Raw genomic sequence first — 27,361 nt, forward strand, 5'->3', positions numbered from 1 at the left:
ATGATGATGTTATTGCAGCAGATCTGAGTTGGCCATCTTTGGATGATCATCTACAGACAAGCTGATGCACATAAGCAAGAGACCAAGAGAAAATAGGAAGCAACTGACAGTAGTCTCTTTTTTTAATTCACTCTATATACTCTGCTTCTTGGTTTTTAAAAATATAGTAGCTAGTTTTGATTAATGTATAATGTAAACAAGATTTGATGAATAATTACTTTTATACATGGATATGAGCTAGTCCTCACTTCATCCACAATAGCAGGCTCCAAATCAAGAAATACAGCTCCAAGCAATATTATGTACTGATAAATTTGAAAATGCTCTGCAGTTGGAAAAGCTACTTAAACATCCCCACTTTGAAAAACTTAACTTACAAGCTTTTTTCGACGTCCATAAACAAAGAAATTCATCCTAACAAAAATTAAATTTGGGAGATCAAAGTTCTCTAGAAATTTAAAACTCACTGAAGCCATCAAGATCATAACTTATGGAGTAAACAAGAGAGTAAACATATTAACCAATGCTTCTATACACCAAGCTTGAAATTTAAAAAACAACCACATTTCTTGTAAAAGTGGTCGATAGAACTAACTCATAACCTCATTACTCTGATCCGCATTTTTATATTCAGTTAAATTTTCATGAAGCAGCTTCATCAATCACAAGGCTTCCATTTCCTCGAGAGAGGAAATGGCATCGATTCATTCCTTTTCCAGCATTTGCTTCATATGTCTCTCAATTTACAGTTTTCTTCCCTTTCTGCTTTAGTCATTTGCTCGGCTGCTTTAAGAGACTCGTTGAGCTTAGCGGCCTCTTGGAGAGCAACATCCCGTTCTTCTTCAGCTTCTCTTATACACGCGATGAAGCTCATTTCTTTCCCATTCCAAGCCACTAGTGACTCCTCCACCTCTAACTTCAATCTGTCCGCTATATTTCTATATAGTTCCGTCTCCTCTTTTGCTTCATCCATAAGCTTTTTATATCTAGCCTTAATGCTCTTGATCATCTCCTTCAGATTTCCAGCCTCCTTTTTCACTTGTCCGAGTTCTAATTGTGTAGCACTAAGTTTCTCTTTGGCCTCACATGCTTCCGAAGCAACTTCCTTCAATGCTAACGCTAAATCATCTAACGCCTTTCTGCTCTTTTCTTCTGCCTCATTTGCCAACTTCATTTCATTTTTCAGCAAGCTCATCTCATCATTTAAAGCCTTGGCCTTTGATGATGCCGCCTTCTCGTTCTCTTTTGCCAATTCAAGTTCATACTTGATATTTTCCATTTCCTCATTGCAAGAATGATCAAGATACCTTCCATTTTCCTTGAAAGTAGTGTCTAAAAATTCAATCTTTTCATGAAGAGAAGCAATCTCGAGCTTGGATTCTTCGAGTTCAATCTTGATTTGTTCAAACTGTCTTGTCTTTGACAACCAAGCATCAAATATTTTGGACTCTGATAACTTCCTGTTCTCCAATTCATCTTCTAATTCTTGAATCCTTCTTCTAAAATCAGACAACCAATCTGTTACGCAAATCTTGAATGCTTTTACATGACTAAATCCTTCTTTCACTTTCCCTAAATTTGTATCTTTCTCTAGTAACTTGAGCTCACATTGCCTCGCCTTTTCGAGCTCCAACTTCAAAGACTTGATATTCTTATCTTTTATCTTCAATTCTTCTTGTTTGTGAGTAAGCAACTCCATCAAAGTCCTAACTTCTGCATAAAGTTCTCTTGATTTCCTTGGCGATAATCCATCGGTCGCCTTCACATTGGTCTCATAGGCTACATGTTTCATCTCACTAAGTTCATCAATGGCTCTGCTCTTTTCTTCTTCAACAAAACTTAATTGCTCTCTTGTCTCTCTCAGCTCCTCCTCAAGTTTCCTCGTTTGCTCTTGCACGATCAAAAATCTATTGATCCCATTCTACACAAACAAAAAATAAATATAACAAATAAAATTTAATATTTTTGGACAAAACTTATTATCCATATCCACCAAAAAATCACTTCCCAAAAAGGAAAAAAATCAAGATTTATTTGCATAATTCCTTATAATGCGCTTGAATAAAAAAATGAACTACTCCCTCCATACAAAAGAATCAGGGTTTTGATGTATGAAAGTCGAACCATCTAAGTTTTGTGTCAACTTGATACAACTACAATTACACCACAATCCCATTTTTATATCAATTTTCGCTATCAATTTCTCCATTTTTATGAATTAAATATCAATTCTTTGATATAACATTCGCCTATTGAGAACCTAAATAAAAAATAAACCATTACTTTATAGTTGGAGCATCAAACATGACATAAAAAGGTTTTAATACCTCGGACGAATGCTTAATAGTGGGTTTTCGTTCAAGAGAAACAAGGGCATCTGAATCAATTTGTGATCCCATAGCATCACATCTGCAAAGCTTGGATGCAGAAATTGTTCTTGAAAAGATAGAAGCATGTCTCCTCTTTCCAGGCTCAATAATGGATCCAGCTCTACAAATCCTCCAAAAACATAAAAAATTCAGTCTTTAAACAAGATACAATAGAAAAACATGCATGAATATTCACAACTTCAGGACATCAAAAGCAACAAATGAAATCCAAGAACACAACTTTAATCCAATAAAATTGTCACCCTATATAAATGAGACGAGTACAAATTATAGGAGATCATGGTCTGTCTAAGTCTTGGTGGATAAATTCTAGTACATTTGGCTGGTGGGAGGTATCAGGTATCTGCTCCGACATCACCACTACAAAAAAACGAAAAGCAAAAATGAGACAAATATGTCATGAATATAGCAGCAAATAAGAAGCACCTTGACTTAGAACGTAACATCATCTGTATGCGTTTGGAATCAATATTCATTTAGTGTGTATATTGCACAGTGGTGGTGGTCTGATGGGTTGAGGGAGACACTACGTATATGATAAAGTTGGGAGTTGGCTGGTTTTATTTGCAATTGTGATCGACAAAAATCTCCAGAAACTGCAACAAATAAATAACAGTAAAAGTTGAAAGACAATGAAGAATGACTTTCATAGGACTGATAGATGATATATATGTTATTGACAAAAATGCCTGGTTTGAATTCAATACACAATTTAATTACATGAATTGTTTTTCAATTTTTAATTGTAACCTAAACCCTTTGTTTTCAAATGTAACATCAAACTGCCTTTTGTAGATTTTGTGTAATAAGTTCACATTAATACTTGCAAAGGAACCGTTTCAATCTTATATATCTAAGTTTGTTAAGATATAATTAAATAAATAAATGTATCACCTTTCTAACAGCTTAAAGATGATGGCATCACACATCCTAACAAGATACTCATCTATATATATCTATAAAGCAGGGGCTAAGGGAGGTGAGGTGCCACTCTCATCGTTCATCTTTCGCATTTATCCCTGTTGTCAAATTTTTCCCTTTTTCCTTTAACAAATGATTTATAAAAAAAATAAAAAAGGCAGTTCAACAGTCGCTACTTTTCTTTACAAATGAATCTGTCATTTCTTTTAAGAAAGAATTACAAGAAAATATATTTGGCTTCACAACAAAAAATGGCCCATATTTTTAAGTTTTACCCGACCTAGCCCATATTGTACATATTTTGAAAGCACTAGTAAATTCAAAATCTGTTTTCTTACCATCATTGCTTCTAAAAGCTATAGAGTTAAATTTATGTTCTCACAAACATTGCTTTCACTCTCTTTTCTTCTCACATCTTCTACATATGCTTCAAGGGGCCGTCTGCCATTACTGCATCTCCCCTGTGTCACCTAGTTGCAATGTAAGAAAATTGAAGATTCAACATTCCACCATTGAAGGCCATTCAAAGCTTGGCTTTCAAAAAAAAAGATTTTTTGAGTTTGTTAGTTGTTTGGATTGGTGTTGTTCCAATTGATTGAAAATATCAAAAGGAGTTCAAAATTTAAATTTGAAGTGATTTGGAGTAGATTTGAGCAAGATTTGAGTTAAATTTCAAAAAAAACGCAAGGAAGAAGACGAAGTCAGTTTTTTGTATAATTATGTATAATCTTGTATAAACACATCTTATACACCATTATACATCTTTATACAAGCGTCTGCAGACGAACTTCTTCCACGATTTGCAGTTGCAATTCTTGTTCAAAATTAGTCCAAATCTCCATTAAATGACTTCAAATTTTATATACAACCTCTTTATACTATTTCTAAAAATTCTAAATAATACTCACTCCAAATTTCTCACAAAATCAAATTTGAAATCTAAACCCACATGTTTAAGCTTGTTAAAAATCTAATTTTCACCATCCAAATGGATTTTGTTTGTTGAACTAATATTTGGGTTACTGTGATGACCCAAAAGGTCATCACTTGTTTTAAAAATAAATTCTGTGTTCCGAGGCCTTAAAAACCTCTTTCAGCATCACCTCGATTTACTTGCGCAGTCCGGGCGCATAGCCGGAAAGCTATTATGTGGAAATCTCTGAAAATGATGAATTTTGACTTTAAAATGAATTTAAGTTGACTTCGGTCAATATTTTGGGTAAATGGACCCCAACCCATGATTTGACGGTCCCGTAGGGTCCGTAAAAAAATATGGGACTTGGACATATGCTCGGAATCGAATTTAGAGGTCCCAAGCCCGAGAAATGAATTTTTAAAGAAAATCATTTTCTGGAATATTTATAAGTTTTTGAAAATGAAATGTGTTTAAAACTTGATGGTATCGGGCCCATATTTTTGTTCCGAAGCCCGATAAAGGTCTTATATGTGATTTAAGATGAATCCGTGAAATTTGGTAAGAAACGGAAGTCGTTTGAGGTGATTCGGACCCGTAGTTGTGAAGATTGATGCTTTGAAAGTTTTGAGATTTTTCTTAGATTTCTATGCTAAATTCGTTGTTTAAGAGGTTATTTTGGCGATTTGATCGCACAGATAAGTTCATATGATGTTTTTGAGTTAATATGCATGTTTGGTTTTTGAGCACCGAGGGCTCGGGTGAGTTTCGAATGGGTTTCAGAAGGTTTTGAACTTAAGAAAAATTGCAGGTTTTTGCTGTCTCAGGTGCACAGAGGGTTTGTTCTTCGCATTCGCGTGGTTCCACTCGCGAACGCGTAAGGCAATTTCCTCAGGTGCCAGTTTTTTCTTCGCGAATGCGGAGCTTGGAACGCGAACGCGAGGCTGTGAGGGGAGTACCCTTCGCGAATGCGTCTAGGCACTCGCGAACGCATAAGGTTAAAGGTCGGGGGGTTTTCACATTTGATATACGCGAATACGGCCATCTGACCGCGAACGCGAAGGCTCTAGGAGCTGAAGCTCCGTGAACGTGAGTCGTCGAACGCGATGATCAGCTGGACCTGACCCATCGCGAACGCGACAGGCCTATTGCGAACGCGATGAAGGCCTGCTCTGCAATTTTTCATAAGTTCAAAACCTTCCGAAACTCACGCGGGCCCTTGAGGCTCCAAACCAAACATGCATACTAACTCAAAAATATCATATGAACTTATCCATGCGATCAAATCGCCAAAATAACCTCTTAAACAACAAATTTAGCATAGAAATCTAAGAAAAATCTCAAAACTTTCATAGTATCAATCTTCACAACTACGGGTACGAATCACCTCAAACGACTTCCGTTTCTTACCAAATTTCACGGACTCATATTAAATCACATATAAGACATGTACTGAGCTCCGAAACTAAAATACGGGCCCGATACCATCAAGATTTAAACACATTTCATTTCCAAAAACTCATAAATATTCCAGAAAATAATTTTCTTTAAAAATTTATTTCTCCGGCTTGGGACCTCGGAATTCGATTCCGGGCAAATGCCCAAGTCCCACATTTTCCTACGGACCCTCCGGGACCGTCAAATCACAGGTCCAAGTCCGTTTACCCAAAATATTTCGAGGTAAGTGTTTGGTCTAACCTTAGCTTGAGGGATTAGAAGTCGTGTCTTATTTGCTATATGGTAGCTGTGGAGTACGACGTATAGGCATGGTGACAAGTATCTATACTTCAGTGTCAAGCATGCCCGTGAGTCTTGTATTGTAATAGTTATGACACGTTGTGATTTATTGCGCTTCATATGAGGATTATCATTATTGTTCCCTTGCCGGGATGTTATTATCATTATTGTTCCCTTGCCGGAATGTTATTGTCATATTATTGTTCCCTTGCCGGGATGTTTGTTTTGATATTATTATTCCCTTGCCGGGATGTTATTGTAATATTATTATTCCCTTGCCGGGATGTTATTGTAATATTATTATTCCCATGCCGGGATGTTGTTATATTGCTATTGTTCCCTTGCCGGGATTCCTTTATGATTGGTGTTGATAAATGAAATGGGAGCGTGTTGCACGCCGGCAACGGTAATATATGAAATGGGAGCGGGTTGCACGCCTGCAACAGTAGTATATGAAATGGGAGCGGGTTGCATTCCTGCAACGGTATCATATGAAATGGGATCGGGTTGCACGCTTGCAACGGTATTACATGTGTACATGTTCTTCTATTTCCTTATCTTTGCTGGTGATTGATTTATGGCATTCCTTATATTTCTCTATTGTCGTTCTGTTGTTACCTGTTACTCCCCGCAGCATGTTTCCCCCGCCCAACTTTAGTTGTAATTATCTGCTTCTATTTCCTCTGTATATGATTTAACTACACAGGTTTATTTGGTAGTCTGGTCCTAGCCTCGTCACTACTTCGCCGAGGTTAGGCTAGGCATTTACCAACACATAGGGTCGGTTGTGCTGATATTACACTTTGCACTGTGTGCAGATACTGATACCGGAGCATTTGGACCGCAGTGAGGGTGCTGTCTTCAGTCCACGTAGGTGACCCGAGGTAGTCCTGCAGATGTCTGCGGGCCTTGGCGTCTCCTCCTATATTTTCTCTTACTATTTTTACTTATTCAGAGACAGACTTATGTATTTCATTCAGACCTTGTTTGTAGTATTCTTAGACTGTCTGTGAAGCTGTGACTCTAGTTCTGTGTAGTCTTGTTTAAACAGTTGTATTGGATATACTTAGTAGTTTTATTGTTTTTCTTTCGCTTGTCATAAATTCCACTGTCTTTAAATTATTGCTTTTAATTGTTAAAGGATTTAAAATGGGAAAAAGGCAAATTGTCCAAACAGTCGACTTGCCTAGCTCACATTAGTAGGCATCATCATGACTCCCGAAGGTGGGAAATTCGGGCCCTGACAGGTTGGTATTAGAGATCTAGGTTACATGAGCCTCACAGTTCATAGACAAGCTTAGTAGAGTCTGAGGGATCGGTATGGAGACGTCGGTATTTATCCCCCAAAGGCTACAGAGTTAGGAAAAAACTTCACATTTATTCCTTTCTGTCGTGCGGTTTGGTTTCTCAATGCTAATTAAATTTCTACTCTGTTCTTTCGCAGATGGCGAGAACACGCGCTTCCTCATCCACTGACCAACAGCCCGAGCCCCCAACAGCAGCTCCTACGAGGGGAAAAGCTTAGCCCAGAGCAGCAGCACCAGTGGTGGAGCCTCAGGTTGACTTTGATGATGAGGTTCCGGCCCAGATAGTTCTGGTTGGCCCAGTTCAGGACCCATAGGGGTTTATTGCTACCCCGGTACTCCAAGATGCTCTGGTCCGTCTAGTGGGCCTTATGGAGAGTGTCACCCAGGCAGGCTTGCTTCCTGTAGCACCAGCCACCTCTCAGGCTAGAGGAGGAGCCCAAACTCCTGCTACTCACACTCTGGAGCAGATGGCTCCCCAGTTTCAAACTCCAGCAGCTCAGCCAGTTGGAGCAGTTTAGCCGGGTGTGGTAGCTCAGACCGGTGACGGAGCAGCTATGTCTTCCGACGCTTTGTGGAGATTGGACAGGTTCACCAAGATCTTCACTACTACTTTCAGCGGTGCATCTTCTGAGGATCTCCAGGATTATCTAGACAACTATCATGAGGTTCTTAGGAACATGGGGATAGTGGAGACCAATGGGGTCGACTTTGCTACTTTTCGCTTGTCTGGATCCGCCAAGACTTGGTGGAGAGATTATTGTTTGGATAGGACAGCCGGATCACCAGCTTTGACTTGAGAGCAGTTTACCCAGCTATTTCTGGAGAAAGTTTCTCCCTATCACTCAGCGAGAGATCTATCGGAAGCAGTTTGAGCTTCTCCAGCAAGGTTCTATGATCGTTACTTAGTATGAGACCAGATTCATCAACTTGGCTCGTCATGCTCTTATCATACTTCCCACCGAGAGAGAGAGAGAGGGTGAGGAGGTACATTGAGGGACTTATTCAGCCGATTCGACTTCAGATGGATGGGGAGATAGGGAATGAGATTTCTTTTTAGGAGGCGGTCAATGTAGCCAGGAGAGTGGAGATGGTTCTATCGCAGGGAGGTGGTCAGGGGTCCGACAAGATGCCTCGTCATTCAGGAAGATTCAGTGGCGCCTTGTCTGGAGGTAGGGATTCATATGGTAGAGGCCATCCTCCTAGGCTTTTTCAGTCAGCACTTCAGGGTTCTCACGGTGCTTCAGGTGGCCGTGGTTCTCATATGCAATATTCTGATCGGTAGTCCTACAGTGCACCACCAGCTCATATCAGTGCACCGCCACTTTAGAGTTTTTAGGGTCGTCATCCCCAACAGCCGAGGGCTTGTTTTACTTGCATCGACACGAGGCCATTGCTAGATATTGCCCTCGAGCACCGAGCAGCTCTCAGTCACAGTATTAGGGTTCCTGTGCTATAGTTCAGGCACCAGGTGTTCCACCGCCCGCTCCGCTAGCTAGGGGTGGGGGTAGAGGTGCTAGAGGTGGAGGTAGAGGTATTAGAGGTGGAGGTCAAGCAGCTAGAGGTGGAGGCCAACCAGCAACAGGTCATCCTAGAGATGTAGTTCAGGGTGGTAGGGCCCAGCCCCAATATTATGCTCTTCCGGCCAAGCCTGAGGTTGTGGCTTCCGATGTAGCTATCACATGTACAGTTCTGGTTTGTAGTAGGGATGCTTCAGTGCTATTTGATCCAGGGTCTACATACTCTTATGTGTCATCTTATTTTGCGCCGTATCTGGTCATGCCTAGCGATTCTTTGAGTGCTCCTATTTATGTGTCTACGCCGGTGGGTGATTCTACTATAGTAGATCGTGTTCATCGCTCTTGTGTAGTTGTGATTGGGAGTCTTGAGACCCGAGTAGACTTATTACTGCTGGGCATGGTTGATTTCGATGTCATATTGGGGATGGACTGGTTATCACCTTACCACGCTATCTTGGACTATCATGCCAAGACTCCGACCTTAGCCTTGCTGGGTTTACCTTGTTTAGAGTGGAGAGGGACTCCTAGTCATTCTACCCGTAGTGTTATCTCTTATATGAAGGCTCGGCATATGGTCAAAAAGGGGTGTTTGGCCTATTTGGCATATGTTCGTGATTCGAGTACCGAGGTTCCTTCTATTGATTCTGTGCCTATTATTCGTGAGTTCCCTGAGGTATTTCCTTCAGACCTGCCAGGTATGCCACCCGATAGGGATATTGACTTCTGCATTGATTTGGCTCCGAGCACTCAGCCTATTTCTATTCCACTGTATCGTATGGCCCCGCCTGAGTTGAAAGAGCAATTGCAAGACTTGCTTGAAAAAGGTTTCATTAGACCTAGTGTCTCGCCTTGGGGTGCGCCGGTGTTGTTTGTTAAAAAGAAGGACGGATCAATGAGAATATGCAAAGCTTGCCGGCAGTTGAACAAGGTTACAATCAAGAATAAGTATCCATTGCCGAGGATTGATGATTTGTTTGATCAGCTTCAGGGTGCCAAGGTATTTTTGAAGAGTGACTTGAGATCTGGATACCATCAGTTGAGGATTAGGGCATCTGATGTCCCTAAGACAGCTTTCCGCACTCGGTACGGGCATTATGAGTTCTTGGTGATGTCATTCGGGTTTACAAATTCCCCAGCAACTTTTATGGATTTGATGAATCGAGTATTCAGGACTTACTTGGATTCGTTCGTGATAGTCTTCATTGATGATATTTTGATCTATTCCCATAGCCGGGAGGAGAATGAGCAGCATCTTAGGGTGGTTCTTCAGACTTTGAGGGATAGTCAATTGTATGCCAAGTTTTTGAAGTGTGTGTTCTGGTTGAGTTCAGTTGCATTCCTGGGTCATGTTGTATCAGCAGAGGGTATTCAGGTTGATCCGAAGAAGATTGAGGCAGTTAAGAACTGGCCTAGACCAGCATCAGCTACAGAGGTTCGGAGTTTCTTGGGATTGGCAGGCTATTATCGTCGGTTTGTGGAGGGGTTTTCGTCTATTGCAGCCCCGATGACCAGGTTGAACCAGAAGGGTGCCCAGTTCAGATGGTCAGACGAGTGTGAGGCGAGCTTTCAGAAGCTCAAGATAGTTTTGACTACGACACCAGTGTTGGTTTTGCCCACAGGTTCAGGGCCTTATACAGTTTATTGTGATGCATCTCGTATTGGACTTGGTGCGGTGTTGATGCAGGATGGCAAGGTCATTGTCTATGTTTCGCGGCAGTTGAAGATTTATGAGAAGAACTATCTGGTTCATTATTTGGAGTTGGAAACCATTTTTCACGCGTCGAAGATTTGGAGGCATTATCTGTATGGCGTGACATGTGAGGTGTTCACAGATCACAAGAGTCTGCAGTACTTGTTCAAGCAGAAAGAGCTAAATTTGAGGCAGAGAAGGTGGTTGGAGCTGTTGAAAGACTATGATATCACCATCTTATATCATCCGGGAAAGGCCAATGTGGTGGCCGATGCTTCGAGTAGGAAGTCAACCAGTATGGGCAGTCTTGCTTATATTTCGGTCGGTGAGAGACCGCTTGCTTTGGATGTTCAGGCTTTGGCCAATCAGTTCGTGAGGTTGGATGTTTTTGAGTCCAGCCGTGTATTAACTTGCACCATTGCTCGTTCTTCATTATTGGAGCATATCCGAGATCGGCAGTATGATGATCCTCATTTGTGTGTCCTTAGAGAAACGGTGCAGCACGGAGGTGCCAAGTATGTTACCTTAGGAGATGATGGAGTTCTGAGATTGCAGGGTTGAGTTTATGTGCCGAATGTAGATGGATTCCAAGAGTTGATTTTAGAGGAGGCCCGTTGTTCCCATTACTCTATTCATCCGGGCGCCGCTAAGATGTATCAGGATTTGCGGCAGCATTATTGGTGGCTGAGAATGAAGAAGGGAATTATTGCTCATGTGGATCGGTGTTTGAATTGTCAACAGGTTAAGTACGAGCATCATATGCCCGGTGGTTTGTTCCAAAAGATTGAGATTCCTGAGTGGAAGTGGGAGCGTATTACTATGGACATCATTGTTGGACTCCCACGGACATCATTCTAGACCGGTAGGTTCGTCAGTTGAGATTAAAGAGTTTTCCTTCTGTTCATGTTCAGTGGAGAGGTCAGCCTGCTGAGGCATCAACCTGGGAGTCCGAGTCCGATATGCGGAGCCGTTACCCCCATCTTTTCCCCGACTCGGGTACTTTCTTCTTCTGTCCGTTTGAGGACGAACGGTTATTTTAGAGGTGGAGAATATGATGATCACTTGTTTTAAAAATAAACTCTATGTTCCTAGGCCTTAAAAACCTCTTTCAGCATCACCTCGATTTGTGTGCGCAGTCCAGGCACATAGCCGGAAAGCCATTATGTGGAAATCTATGAAAAATGATGAATTTTGACTTTAAAATGAATTTAAGTTGACTTCGGTCAACATTTTCAGTAAACGGACTCGGACTCTTAATTTGACGGTCCTGGAGGGTCTGTAGGAAAATATGGGACTTGGGCGTATGCCCGGAATCGAATTCCGAGGTCCCAAGCCCGAGAAATGAATTTTTAAAGAAAATTATTTTCTTGAATATATATGAGTTTTTGGAAATGAAATGTGTTTAAAACTTGATGGTATCGGGCCCGTATTTAGTTTCAGAGCCCGGTACAGGTCTTATATGTGATTTAAGATGAGTCCGTGTAATTTGATAAGAAACGGAAGTCGTTTGAGGTGATTCGGACCCGTAGTTGTGAAGATTGATACTTTGAAAGTTTTGAGATTTTTCTTAGATTTCTATGCTAAATTCGTTGTTTAAGAGGTTATTTTGGCGATTTGATCGCACGGATAAGTTCATATGATTTTTTGAGTTAGTATGCATGTTTGGTTTGGAGCCCTGAGGGCTCGGGTGAGTTTCAGAACGTTTTGAACTTAGGAAAAATTGCAGGTTTTTGCTATCTCAGGTGCACAGAGGGTTTGTTCTTCGCGTTCGCGTGGTTCCACTCGCGAACGCGTAAGGTAATTTTCTCAGGTGCCAGTTTGTTCTTCGCGAACGCGGAGCTTGGGATGCGAACGCGAGGCTGTGGGGGGAGTACCCTTCGCGAACGCGTCCAGGCACTCGCGAACGCATAAGGTTAAAGGCCTGGGGGGCGGGTTCACATTTGTTCTACGCAAACGTGGCCATCTGACTGCGAACGCGAAGGCTCTAGGAGCTTAAGCTCCGCGAACGCGAGCCGTCGAACGTGAACGCGATGATCAGCTGGGCCTGACCCATCGCGAACGCGACAGGCCTATCGCGAACGCGATGAAGGCCTACCCAGTGATTTTTAAACAGTAACAGAGCATACAGGATTTAACCCAAATTTCATAACTTCTTCTTCCAAACTCCAAATTGGGCGATTTTTGAAAAAAAAAACTTCACCACAAATCCATAGATATGTAATCTTAAACTTATTTCTTCTATTTTCATTAACACCCATTAGATTTCTAGGCCTAAATCATATTCTTAAGGGTAGAAAATTAGTGATTTAGGTAGAGTTAGGGTTTTTTGTATAATTGAGATTTAGACCTTGTTTTGGGGTCGGATTTTAGAACTAATTATATATTCGGGCTCGTGGGTGAAAGGGTGATCGGGTTTTGGTCCAAACCTCATGTTTTGACCTAGCGGCCCGGAGTCGATTTTTGACTTTTGGGAAGAATGATAGGAAATCTATAATTAAGCATTGGGATTGGATTGTTTAGCGTTTATTGATGTTATTAAGTCGATTATGTCTAGATACAATTGAGTTGGAGCCAAATTCAAAAGGAAAAGCAGTATTTGAGGCTTGAGTTGGCCGTGGAAGTTCGAGGTAAGTGTTTGGTCTAACCTTAGCTTGAGGGATTAGGAGTCGTGTCTTATTTGCTATGTGGTAATTGTGGAGTACGGCGTATAGGCATAGTGACGAGTATCTATACGTCGGTGTCAAACATGCTCGTGAGTCTTGTATTGTAATTGTTATGACACGTTGTGATTTATTGCGCTTCATATGAGGATTATCATTATTGTTCCCTTGCCGGTATGTTATTATCATTATTGTTTCCTTGCCGGGATGTTATTGTCATATTATTGTTCCCTTGCCGGATGTTTATTTTGATATTATTGCTCCCTTGCCGGGATGTTGTTATATTGCTATTGTTCCCTTGCTGGGATTCCTTTATGATTGGTGTTGATAAATGAAATGGGAGCGGGTTGCATGCCTGCAATGGTAATATATGAAATGGGAGCGAGTTGCATGCCTGCAAAGGTAATATATGAAATGGGAGCGGGTTGCATGCCTGCAAAGGTAATATATGAAATGAGAGCGGGTTGCACGCCTGCAACGGTAATATATGAAATGGGAGCGGGTTGCACACCTGCAACAGTAATATATGAAATGGGAGCGGGTTGCACGCTTGCAACGGTAGTATATGAAATGGGAGCAGGTTGCACGCCTGCAACAGTATCATATGAAATGGGATCGGGTTGCACGCCTGCAACGGTATCATATGATGGGATCGTGTTGCACGTCTGCAACGGTATTACATGTGTACTTGTTCTTATATTTCCTTACTTTTGCTGCTAATTGATTTATGGCATTCCTTATATTTCTCTATTGTCGTTCTGTTGTTACCTATTACTCTTCGCAGTATGTTTCCCCCGCCCAACTTTAGTCGTAATTATCTGCTTCTATTTCCGCTATATATGATTTAACTGCACATGTTTATTTGGTAGTCTGGTCCTAGCCTCGTCACTACTTCGCCGAAGTTAGGCTAGGCACTTACCAACACATGGGGTCGGTTGTGCTGATACTACACTCAGCACTGTGTGCAGATACTGATACCGGAGCATTTGGACCGCAGTGACGGTGCTGTCTTCAGTCTACGCAGGCGACCTGAGGTAGTCCTGCAGACATCTCCGGGCCTTGGCGTCTCCTCCTATCTTTTCTCTTACTGTTTTACTTATTTAGAGACAGACTTATGTATTTCATTCAGACCTTGTTTGTAGTATTCTTAGACCGTCTGTAAAACTGTGATTCTAGTTCTGGGTAGTCTTTTTTAAATAGTTGTATTGTTTTATTGTTTTTCTTTCGCTTGTCATAAATTCCACTGTCTTTAAATTATTGCTTATAATTGTTAAAGGATTTAAAATGGGAAAAAGGTAAATTGTTCAAACAATCGGCTTGCCTAGCTCACATTAGTAGGCGCCATCACGACTCCCGAGGGCGGGAAATGCGGGTCGTGCCAGTTACAGTTACTGATTTCCTTTTCTTTCTCATAATTTCCTCTCTGTTATTATAATTTCCTTTTCTGTCTCTTATTTGGTAGGCCTTTCAAGGTAGCAGAAGTCTGAGGATTTAAAATTTGAAGCAAATGATAAGATGAAAACAAGAACTGGTAATATGGTATGACATTCCTCTTTGTAAATTTTGCAGCTTTACAGTTTTTGTGCTGAAGAATTTCTGTTTAAACCCACTTGTGCGTGAGAATAGAAACACAGAAAAGTAATTTCATAATATGATTTTAGTTGATTAAGAATATGGTATCTGCGCACGAAGCCAACTTCACTCCATCCAGAAGAACAGAAGTATGAGTATATGACTAAGGTTTTCTTTTTAACGCCAGAGAGAAATTAGCGAGAAAACATAGGAAGAGTTTTAATACTTTCTTAGATTTCACTCTTTTTACTTTTTCTTTTGGTTCTTTTATTCTATCATATTTATTTGTCTACGAGATTATCAGGAAAAAAAAGACATTTGATATCATGGTGAATACCATTAATGTTTTTGAACGACTATTATTATATATTATAGTACTATGGAGTTTTTTCCTTGATTATCATTATCAGTCATGTATCATTTTAGTGGTCTTTTTCTTTTTTCCTATTTACCAGATTGTACGGCACTAATATATATTCTTGGTATATATCAGTGCTTAGTTTTCCTTTGGTATGTAATAAGGATAACTATTTTTCTTTTATTTTACCCTTTAAGACTGATTTTCCGCTGATCAGTGTGTGCCATTGGCATCATTGCTTTTTCTTCTTACATTGTTTATCTTCTTATCTTTTAAGGTTAATTGAACTTGAAACAACACAAGTCGAGAAGAAAAGGGAGAATTAATCAAAAACTTAGCAGAATCGATGAGAGAAATAATCATAGTGTTGAATTGACGAGAGAATCCCCTAATGTTGTATTAGTGGCTACTCCTTCCATACACCTCCAGAGAATTTCAAAAATGCAGGTTATTCCGTTTTTTTGTGAGGTTTTGTTTCGATATTGTTGTCTTTACATGATGACTATTGCAATGAAGTTAGGTACTCCCTTCGTTCCAATTTATGTGAATTTGTTTGACTGGGCACGGAGTTTAAGAAAAAATAAAGATTTTTGAAATTTATGGTTCTAAACAAGTCAAAAAGGGGCCCAGAGTATTTGTGTGGTTATAAAAGCTTCTCATTAAGGATAGAATTGTAAGTTTAAGTTAAATTATTTCCAAACTTAGAAAGGGGTCATTCTTTTTGGAACGGAGTAGAGGGAGTATCTATTAGGTCGTGTCATTTGTTAGTAATTTGAAGAATCTGTGTATTGCGAATAGAAGTGTCATCGGTGTAGTGCAATATATCAGTTTTCTTTTGCTTTTTTCTCCTTAATTAAGCAATTTCAGTTTTATATCTTGGGTTTTTACTCGTATCACCTTTCTACCTTTCTTCCTCCTTTTACTATGTATTATTCTTGCTTTAATGACTACACAAATAGAAAAGTTAAGTGTTTCTGATGGAGTCTGATGTGAATAGGAGAAGAGGATTTCTTTTTGTTACTCCATTATTGCATATATCTAAATTATTTTTAAAACTTTTATATCTGAATCATTATTGTATATCAATTTATACATTGCTACTTTAAATTTTAATAGTCCTGATTGAGATTTGGTGGTAAGGAGATGATGCCACTATAGTGTTCGAAAAACTATAGCCATTAGTGCAGCCTGAAATAGAAGCTTGAATTCAATAAAGTTCCGCTAAAGAAACAAGTGTAGATTCGTTTTTGTTCTGTTTTGTTCTAACTAAGGAGTTGTGCAAATAATTGGATAAATAAGTTCGTTATAAATATATAATAGTTTGTTTACTCCTTTTTTCTTGCTTAACTGATCGTAGTAGAAAAATTGTACATGAGAGTGGTCTCTTTTCGCTAACCATGTTTTTGCAGCTTTGTATAAAAAGAAAAGATGGGATCATGTCCTAGCCCTCAGACAATGTGACTTTTCCAATAATAAAGAAAAGACTTGACTAATGGAGTTTGAATAAGCAGATTTCTTTGAGGTTACTTCTAATTTGGTGATGATGATTGCAAGTGGACACATATTATTGGTCGATCCAACATACTGTGAGCGCCAAAACTTTCTCACAAGAGCTACATAGTGCAAAGAGGAAATATCTTAACATAGATTGAATATTTCAACACTTTATGTTGCAGTTGTGTTAGTCAATATTCCATCCCTGCATTCACTATTGGTTCTTGTAACTTCATTTGGGTCTAAAAGAGGATGATTGTATCCGAAAGATAAACGATTTGTAGGATGTGGAAGTTTATTACTCCGAAGGAAAAAAAGGTTGATTAGTTGAGACATGTTTATTTGTGTATGAGTTCTGTCAAGATAATCTATAAAAAATATATATGATACTTTTTAATTGCTCTGTTTTATGTTTTATCTTGATATGTACCTTCTATCTTATATATTTGACTTTTTAATTTTTCATATTTATGTCTTTCATTATTTTTTATTGCTTCTATATTAAATTAAGAAAAAAAAAATTATATTAAACTGCGCAAAGCGCGGATAAATTAACTAGTTATATGGAATTTAGAAATTTTCGTTTTCTAATTGATTCAGGGCTGCTGTAAAACTACATATATATACAATTAACTAGGACTAAAGTGTAAACAAAAAAAGAAGCTATAACTAACTACATGTGTCCTATTGTAATAGTTACCTCACTAACTAACTCTTATAGACAAAATAAAAAATGGAGAATAAAATTCCTATACAAATCATGTGCACTAGGTATAGAAAATTTTGGAAAATTTAAGTTGCTTCGTGGGTGTTCGTCAGTCGATATGGTATGATATTTAGATATTTTGGTTCGATATTTTCAATATTCGATTTCCTATAATGCTATACCAATACGGTACCTAATTAAGTTCGGTATAGTTTGGCATTTCTCTTTTCGATTTCGGTTTATTCGGTACGGTAATTTCGGTATGTTCGACTTTAATATTAGCTAGTGCATAGAGCCATAGACTCTAATATTCTTAATTAAAGTACTCGCGAATATAAAATTAAATACATTCTAAGCTCACATGACCGTTGATAAAAAAAAATCAAAAACCAACAAGTATCAACTCATCGAGAAAAAAAAGATACATAAAGAAATAAATTTAATCATTGAACATGTCTTATTACTTGCTTAGAGATAATTGCTGAACTTATAGAATACAACAAGGATGTAACAACCCGACCAATTGTTTTGAGCTTTAGCATTTCATTCAGTGGTTTGAGACTTAGAGTAGCTTCATATTATGTATGATGATCAATATCGGATCAAAATGACCTCTTTTCGATGTTTGAGAGCGCGAGCAGGTTCGTAGCATGTTTTATAATTGAAATGTATATATGGTTTGTGTCTAGAAGGTTCCGGATGAGTGTTGGTTGCTAAAAGGAAGATTTTGTTATTGCTGATTTTTTTTCTAGTGTAAATAATTACGAAAATGCCATTGAAATTTTAAGATTTCTTTTAAAATTTCAAAACATCATATCTCCCTTATATTAAGGCCAAATTGGGTGATTCAAGAGGCTATCTTGGGTGTAATCTCGCAAGGATTGTGTTGGCCTTATCAAACATGAGTTTTAGAATCATCTAGGACCTGAATCAAGCTGGGACAACTGCTCCATTTTTTTCTTATTTCGAAATTTAGTTACTTTTTCTCACAAAGTTTTGAAGCTCGATTTTGGGCGATTTTGCAAGGGATTTTTACTGCTTAGATTGAGGTAAGTATTTTTGACTCGTATTTGTTATTATTTCATGATTCCAACCTCGATTTAGTGTTTGATTAATAATTTGAATTGGAGAAATAAAAAATTGAAGATTTTAGTAAAAAAACTTTCTAAAAAATAAATTGATGGTCTGAAGGCCGGTTTGAGGTCAGAATTTAATAATTTTGGTATGATTGGACTTGCATAGGAATGGATGTTCGAAATTTGTGAGTTTTATGGGATTCTGAGGAACAAGCTCGGGGTTGACTTTTTGGTTTTCATTAAAGATCAAAGCTTTATTATCCGAAATTATTTCCTATGGCTTTTATTTATGATATTAAGTTATTTTGGCAAGATTCGAGCAGTTCGGAGGTTGTTTCACACGGAAAAGGATTCTTAAAGTATTGATTTAGCTTTTTGAGATAAGTATCCTGCCTAACTTTGTGGGGGGAGGGGAGGGGGGAACTACCCCTTAGGATTGGGTTGTGCTATTTGTGTTATGTGAAATTCATGTACGCAAGGTGACGAGTGGGTACATGGGTTGTATGTTGTATTTGACTGATTTAGGCTATTTAGACTCTTTTCATGCCTTTAATTAAATTGTCATAACATGTTATATCTTTCATTGGTAATCTACCCTTACATGTGTTAGTCTATCCTTACATGTTTTATTTGACATTGTTAACACTTGCTCTATCTCTTACTTGTTATTTTGCTCTTACATGCTTTAGTTGAAGTTATTGCCTTACTTATTGTCTTGTTAATTCTTTAATTATTGAATTACCTTACTTGAAGTTGTTATTTCATGGAATATCTTCTTGTTGAGTTATTGGTATTGAAGTTGTGAAAGCCGTTTTCACATTGAGGCAAAGTTGTTAGTTGTTGAGATATCTTTCTTGTTGAGCTATTCACCTTTATTTTGTTATTATTGATATTCTTGTTCATATTATGGTTGAGCCGTGAGCTATATGTTGTGAAAAATTTGATACTGATAATTTTTGGCAAGTTGTGGCATATGAGCACTTGTAGTGCGAGTTGTTATTGTGTTGTGATATTGATGTGCATGCGGCAGTATAGGGATAGGGGTTAATATGCATGTGACGGCATAAGGTGGGATTTATGTGCGTGTTGCTAGTAAGAGAATTACGTGAAGCCACGTGATGACATAAAGGGGGCTAAAGTGCGTGTAGTTATTTCGAAAAAAAATATTTTCAAAACTATCTAAATATAAAGCTCACGCGGCGGTATAAGAAAAGATTGTGATTATGACTTGTGAATTGTGATTTCGAAGGGTACCTCGGTTGTGATTCTTGTTGTACCTTCTATGTTGGGACAACTTGTTGATTTGAACGGCTATTGTTCTTCCTTCAATCTTTCATCCACATTTTGATTATGTTTGGTTATTCGTTGTTATCTTGGTGTTGGAACGATTGTGACTTCTTGTGTGAGTCATGCATTATACGTGATATTATTGTATTGATTTAACATGCTAATATGTGCCTCCATTATAACTTGATAAATTGATTGTCAATGTGAATTTAGTTGTGTATAGTAATTATATCATATTCTGTTGAGTTGGTGGTAACATAGCGATTTAAATAATAGAATTATTGACATGCTTTATTCTATGTGTCTCTTAAGATAGAACTTGTTATCTCACTCGGTGACTTATTATTTTAAATGGTTATCGCCCTTTTACTATAATTAGGTTCTCAAATTATACGCAACACCTTGTTGATTGGTTACCTTACTTAAAATCGTTATCACGTTTCTCTTTTAACAAATTCTATATTTAATTTGTTAATTTAACTGATGTTATGCTTTGTTTAAATATGATATTTTACTTAATTTTATTGATTTCTAAACTAAATCCATATGATACTCTATTTCGTATAAATTATATTTTATATTTAATTAATTTTTAAAATAAACTCATTTTTTCATTTGAAGCCTTAATTTATTCAAGATTATTATTATGCTTTATGGTGTTTAAATATAACTCTCAATCATTTTAATTGATATTTATTACGGTTGCAATGTACATGGTAGCACGTGGACCTTGCCATGTGAAGGTAATTGTTATTGTGGGCACGAGGTGCCCTACGTGTAAAATTTAGAAATTGTGGTCCATGATTGTGATTTACGAGGTGTGGTGCCTCGGGGTAATTCGTATTTTATGACCATGCGTTGGGAACAATTTGATTATTTGAGTTTTCATTGGTTCCTCCTTATTTGAGTTCATCCATATCTCATCGGTGTCCTGATTATGTTGCTTCTCTATTATCCGTTTACTACTTGCTACCGTTTGCATTTCTATTGTTTCGTTGTTGGTTGTAAATCAATAATCTTTTCGATGTTAGCCTTACATTGATGTTCTTTCCATTGTTAGCTTCATGGATATCTTGTACAGATTTTATGTCTAGTAGGTGTCTTGACCTGGCCTCGTTACTACTCTATCGAGGTTAGGCTTGATACTTACTGGGTACCGTTATGATATACTCATGCTACACTTCTGCACATTTTATGCAGATTTAGGTTTTTCTAATTGTGATATTAGGAGTTGCGTATACGCGGCGGAGACTTCAAGGTATACCTGTTTGACACTCGCGGGCTCGGAGTTACCATCCTACTTCCTTGTGCTACTGTTAAATTGTAAATCGAAATAATATAGTATTTAAAAGTTCTAGTATATTTCAGTAGAGTTTATGACCCCGTACTACCGGTTTTGGGAAATGGATAACTATTGGTCGTTGCAGTTATGTATGTCATTTACTGGTTTATGATTTAATGATTAAATAGTTTAATTTTGTTATTAACTCAACATGTGTTACGCTTATCTAATCTAGAGACTAGGTTCCATCATGACATCCTAAGGTGGGAATTTGGGGTCGTGATAAGTTGGTATCAGAGCTCTAGGTTCATAGGTGCTTCGAGTCATAAGAAGGTTTGTAAAGTCTTGTGGATCGGTACAGAGATGTTTGTACTTATGTTCGAGAGGCTACAGAACTATTAGGAAATTCCACTCCTTTCATTCTTTATCGTGCGACACTAATTCAGCTTGAAACATACATCTTATATTCCTTTACATCCACTCGTATGTGATGATGTGCACTCGGTATCAGCTATGCTACAATGGTACGGAATGCTGCGAATAGGATATAAGGGGGCCAAGGATGCTCGATCATTGTCTCTATTGTCCAAACTAAGGACGCGAACATATTGGTATATCTCCAGTTGTTCAGGTGTGGGATGCAACAGGTTCTTGTCTCTGATTAGTGTTGTACTATTGTGGATCATCAAATGTTGTGTCCTATGGCTTCGTGCCAAGTGGAAAGTTTACTATCAACAAACAGATTGCATAGGCAGGTGTTATATCAGCTTTGGGTCTGAGGTATATATGCGGTATATCTGTATTACTGCTAAATCTAAATTTCAGTATCAGAGAGGTTAAAGAAGCATCTTCAGATTCACAGAAGATCTTTTCAGATTAGGTATCTTAGTTGCAGCATTGTTGGGTGCTTCAGAGGAAATATAGAGGTTTATGGGCCTTCAGATGACTTGGTTCGTGCTAGGATCGTCTGCAACGAACTTTGATTTGGAATCATTGTGTACCGATGAGCAAACGTACTAACTTAAAGACAAATCAAGGAATATTCGAGCAAGTATGTCAACTTGGTGGTGTTGGGTCAGCACGGTAACAAAGGTAATTGGTTCTTTTGGTATGGTAATACCTTATCGACATTTTTGTGGCAGTACTCTTGGGTTTGGCGGCTTGTGTGACTTGGTTGATTTGGGGAAGTTCAGTTTTTATGGCTTGGTGGTAGTGGACGGGTCTCAAAGAGTTCTGGTAGTGTCGACCATGGCTTGAACCAGATGTCTTCTATCGACATAAGGAACATGTTGCGTGTTACGATTTTCGCTTGGATGGGGTCACAAGTTCAGACAGCATGGATGATTTTAGATATGTAGAAGAATGCTAGCATCATTTGGTACCACCTGAGAAGGGTGCGCACTCTGCTTCGACTTGCGGATGCCTGACTAGTATTACGGTAATCGGCTGATTGATCGACCGCGGATGTTCAGATTTTTCTATATGGCACAAAGGCATATTTATCATGGGATGATCGTATATAATGAAGGTATCAGTCATTTGAGTAGTGCAATTGTGATTGGATATGGATATTTTGGCATTTTAAGGATCGAAAGACTAAGAAGTTTCTCAGAGGAAACTTATTCCATAGTTGCGGACGATAAAGGTATGCTAAGAGGTTGGTGACTGATGATATGTGCTATAGATATGCTATAGTGGCCTTTTTGGAGGCTATCTACCTATTTCGGAAGGATCAGAATTGATTTGGAGACCACTGGTAGGCTTAATGAGAATGTATATTCTACATAAGGTCAGACTTGTTTACTCAGCACAGTTATTATAGCGAGTGGTGTCATCAGTTAGAATTGACCTTATTCGTGTTCTGATGTGTTCTATGTGTTACTGTTCTATGCCACGACGGATTGTGAGACTCTTGACTATTTACATATGATGCAGTTATGTTTGGGCTTTGTATCGAAATTCAAGCGAGATTTCTCTTGGGGTGTTGAATGGTTGATTGTGCCTTGGTTATGGTCTTCCTGTTTCTGGTATATTGTGATATCTGTATCTCCATGGTTATGGTCATTTGCTTCGTATGTTTGTTGTTGATATGGTTATGGTTATTGATTGTGAGTATCATGGCTCGACGTATTCTAGGTGGACCAGTGTCAGATTGGGTCATGCATCGCAACGACGTTATGTTAGGATATGATCCTTTGTGCTTATTTCATGTGTTATGTTTCTCCTTGTATGGTGTATTGGCAACATTGAGCTTCATGGTGGTATATGTTAAGCTGGTGGGATGGTTCTTTCATTTTCATTCTCTTTCCATCATTGGTATATCTGAGTAATTATTTATTGGTGCACAGATTGCATGGTATGTGGCTCTAAGTAGCATTTGTATGACAGGTCAGTCGAGTAGCTTGTATTGGATGAGGTGAGGTTATTGGGCTTGAATGAATGCCAACGGATTTGATTAATGTATGTTTGGAAGAATAGTGTCACTAGTCGGCTTAGATTTTGGCTATGGTTACTATCGGGCAAGAGAGCTCCACGACCTGTTGATCTGATGGGTGGTAATGAGTTTCTTATGTCTCTTTCATCATTGGCAGTGTACGAAGGTTCAGAACAAGGGTTTAGTTGATATGAGATTTGTTACCAGTGTTGGGTTGGTTATCGAGCAGCTATTGCGGTTGGAAATTATTACTATGAGTATTTGAGTTATGTGGTATATCATTTGATTATGTAAAGAGATATGGTTATGGACTGATACGGCTTGTTTAGAGTTATACGGTGCATAGATGCAAGAATAGGATCATATAATGAGTTTCGGATGTTGGGGATTTGGGTTTTAAGGTTTATGGAGTAAGGTTAAAGTAAGGTTCCTCTGTTAGGTGGTGTTTTCAGGCTTATATGGATTGGGGCGACGTGGTTTCACCGATATTTATGTGTATGGTGAGGTTATATGGTAATTTGTGGCTTTGGAACGACTCTTGGCACGTTCGAGGACGAAGGTATGTTTAAGTGGGGGGGGGGATGTAATGACCCGACCCACCATTTTGAGATTTAGCATACCATTCGGTGGTTTGAGACTTAGAGTAGCTTCATATTATATATTATGACTTTTTTGTATGGTTCGTTCGGTTTTCGAGCGGTTCAGGATTGATTTGGAAGAATGGTTCTCATTTTTAGAAGCTTTAAGTTGGAAGAATTAACCAAGGTTTGACTTTTGGGTAAATAGATTTAGAATCGGATTTTTATTATTTCAATAAGTTTGTATGATAATTTTGGCCTTGTACGTATATTCGGATTTGGTTTCAGAGGTTCCTATAAGAATTCATCACTATTAGTCGAAAGTTGGCAATTTGAAAAACTTAAGAGTTCATAAGTTTGACCAAAAGTTGACTTTGATGTTATTGGACTCCAATTGGTATTCTATATAGTTGAATTGAACTTGTGTGCAAAGTTTGTAAGTAATCTGAAGTATTTAAGTGTGATTCGAACAATCTTTTGAAAGAATGAAGATTTAACAACTTAAGAGAAATTCTATTCGGTTTGATCCTCGATTCTTTGTTGTGGTATTTCCGTGGGTTTTTTGAGGATTTGGATAAGTTTTATGATGTATTGTTACTTGTAGGTATGATTGGATGAGGCCCAAGAGTCTCGGGTATATTTTGGAACATTGGTTGAGAAACTAGCTAAGTTAAGGATTTGAAATTTGACCATGGTCAATATCAGATCAAGATGACCTCTTTACGGTATTTTGAGTATGTGAGCAGGTTCGTAGCGTGTTTTCTGATTGAAATGCATATATGGTTTGTGTCCAGGAGGTTCCGAATGAGTTTGGGTGCTAAAACGAAAATTTTCTTATTGCTGGTTTCTTCTAGTGTAAATAATTCCGAAAATGTCATTGAAATTTTTAGATTTCTTTTAAAACTTCAAAACATCATATCTTACTTATTTTAAGGCCAAATTAGATGATTCAAGAGTCTATCTTGGGTGTAATCTTATAAGGATCGTGTTTGGCTTATCAAACGTAAGTTTCGGGATCATCTAGGACCTAAATCGAGTTGGAACAACTGCTGCATTTTTTTTCCTTATTTCAGAATTAGTTACTTTTCTCATAAGGTTTTGGAGCTCGGTTTTGGGCGATTTTGAATGGGATTTTAATTACTTGGATTGAATTAATATTTTTGACTCATATTTTTTACATGATTCCAATCTCGATTTAGTATTTGATTAATAAATTGAATTGGAGAATTTGGGAATTTTAGTAAAGAACTTTCTTAAACATAAATTGATAGTTCGAAGGCCGATTTGAGGTCGAAATTGAATGATTTTAGTATGATTGAACTCGTATCGGGATGGGTGTTCAGAATTTGTGAGTTTTGTTGGATTCTGAGATACGAGCTTGGGGTTAACTTTTTGGGTTGACTTTTTGTTTTTTATTAAAGGCCGAAGCTTTATTATCCGAAATTGTTTCCTATGGCTTTTATTTATGATATTAAGTTATTTTGGCTATATTCGAGCCGTTTAGAGGTTGTTTCACACGGGAAGGGCTTCATAAAGTATTGATTTAGCTTCTTTAAGGAAGATATCTTGCCTAAGTTTGTATGGGGAAACTTTTTTTTTAAAGCAAATCCACTAGCGCGAGGTGCCTAGGGCTAGTTTTATTAATAGTAAAAAGCAAACCACATAGGAAGAGTAAAAATAAGGGGGACAATAGCACCAATAGTGTTTCCTCTATGCCTTGGTTATATAATCACTCATCTGCGCCTCACATTGCCTTATGATGGTAGCCTCATGTAGAGGATCATGGTGTAGGTACCGGCAAAGTCTCACGAGGGCATATAATCTCATATCCATTAGGATATCTTTCCAAAGCCATAGGACAAGAGCAACACAAACTAGGCTAAACCATACCTTACTAATCCTATCGAGGCATAAAAAACCTCCACTACTAGCATGCATGTAAAAAGTAAGAACTAGAGAGTACAAAATATTCTATGATCATCGCAAAGTTTATAACATACTCTGTGATGATATTACAAATGAGTATACTAACATAGTGGTAGAATAAAGTGTAGTAAGAGTTAATGTGTTGTCCCTTCTTATCTAAATTTGCAACTTCTTCAAGTTGTAATTCTTTTTTATCTTCATCAACCCTCTTCAATATGTCTTCAAACTTCATGATTTCTTGTTTGAACGGTTGGATCTCGTAGATGTGGTTGGGGCAGCCTGTTTTTGTTTGGCAACTCTCATTGGGAGTCGTCTAACGTTTGCTTCCTCATTCACCTTGTCGTCCCAACTCTTCTTCCTTGTGTGAGTCTTCTTTCTTCTACACTGTGCATAGGTGATAAATCACCTTTTTTTGCTACCTCTTGCCTGCATTTTTGTAGCATTTCATCTTCCTCTCCATCTTCATACATGTCTCTTCCTACATTCATTGGATTTGGAAAGTTTTGGATAGTGTCTTGTGCCATCAAAACATTTGCGTCTTGTGACTTTGTCATGACTGCCTTGTCTTAATGTTGCTCAACAATTTGTGTATTGCGTCTGTTCTTTGCCATATGTCCAGTGCTTAAATTATGAACTGAATTCACTGAGGGTTTAGTACTTACCAATGCATCCAGCAACAATCTATCCTCCAAAGCAATGACTGGAGTGTTTGCACGATTTTGCTGCTGCCCGGACTTTGGTGTTATTGTTGCTTTTTGATCATCAGCAGTAATAACATCTGAATTAATCTGTTGTTGCTATCAAGGACTTGATATTGCTGCTGCATATATAGTAGTTGGATTGTTAGCAATAACCTGCTGATGTCCAGTACTTTCTACTGCCTTGGCCATCGAAATAGCACCTACTGTGCTTGTTCCAATCTATTGCTGCCTATTTTTAGGGATAAAATCTGGGGCATTTGCGTTTGACTTGCTGCCTGAGTTCAACTTTGAAGAGCTACCAATTTTTGGCAAAGATGGTGAGCCAACTGAAAGCATCTCCTCATCTCCACTACATCGCTCACCTTCATTAGTCGAATCCCCCGCAGTTTCAGCACCCCAGTCTTCTTCATCATCATCCTCTCTTTGGTCAGCCCAAAGTTTGGATTTAATTACCATCTTCCTCACGTTGGCTTGTATAATTTCGTTATTGTTTCCAGTGGACAGTACTAACTGCCCAGACTCCCCACTATGCTTGCCAAACGACTCAGAATATTGGGAAGGAACTGTCCCTTATGATTTAGGTTGATTGTGCTATTTGTGTTATGTGAAAGCCGTGTACTCAAGGTGACGAGTGGGTACACGGGCTATATATGGTATTTGACCGGTTTAGACTATTTAGACTCTTTTCATGCCTTTAATTGAATTGCCATAACATGTTATATATCTTTCATTATTAATCTACCCTTACATGTGTTAATCTATCCTTGAATGCTTTATTTAACATTGTTAACACTTGCTCTATCTCTTACTTG

At 38.4% G+C, this 27,361-nt stretch overlaps 1 protein-coding gene across 1 annotated transcript; it reads right to left on the minus strand.

Annotated features, from left to right (window-relative positions):
- Positions 1-727: 727 nt before the first annotated feature.
- Positions 728-26,402, minus strand: LOC104234892 (putative WEB family protein At1g65010, chloroplastic). Its single transcript, XM_009788531.2, has 3 exons — positions 26,185-26,402; positions 2,328-2,490; positions 728-1,921 (listed from the first exon to the last, which is right to left on the minus strand). Exons 1-3 carry the CDS (start codon positions 26,400-26,402, stop codon positions 728-730), a joined length of 1,575 nt encoding a protein of 524 aa, XP_009786833.2.
- Between the last annotated feature and the right edge of the window lie 959 nt (positions 26,403-27,361).

This window comes from Nicotiana sylvestris, chromosome 12 (genome assembly GCF_000393655.2).
Source record: "Nicotiana sylvestris chromosome 12, ASM39365v2, whole genome shotgun sequence".
Lineage (NCBI taxonomy): Eukaryota > Viridiplantae > Streptophyta > Magnoliopsida > Solanales > Solanaceae > Nicotiana > Nicotiana sylvestris.

Coding starts and splice junctions, on each gene's coding strand:
- LOC104234892 (XM_009788531.2), bottom strand. CDS start 26,402: ATGACAAAGTCACAAGACGCAAATGTTTTGATGGCACAAGACACTATC. Junction 2,491..26,184: donor AGAAGAGTTGGGACGACAAG/GTGAATGAGGAA, acceptor GAGGATTTGTAG/AGCTGGATCCATTATTGAGC. Junction 1,922..2,327: donor CTATTAAGCATTCGTCCGAG/GTATTAAAACCT, acceptor TTGTTTGTGTAG/AATGGGATCAATAGATTTTT.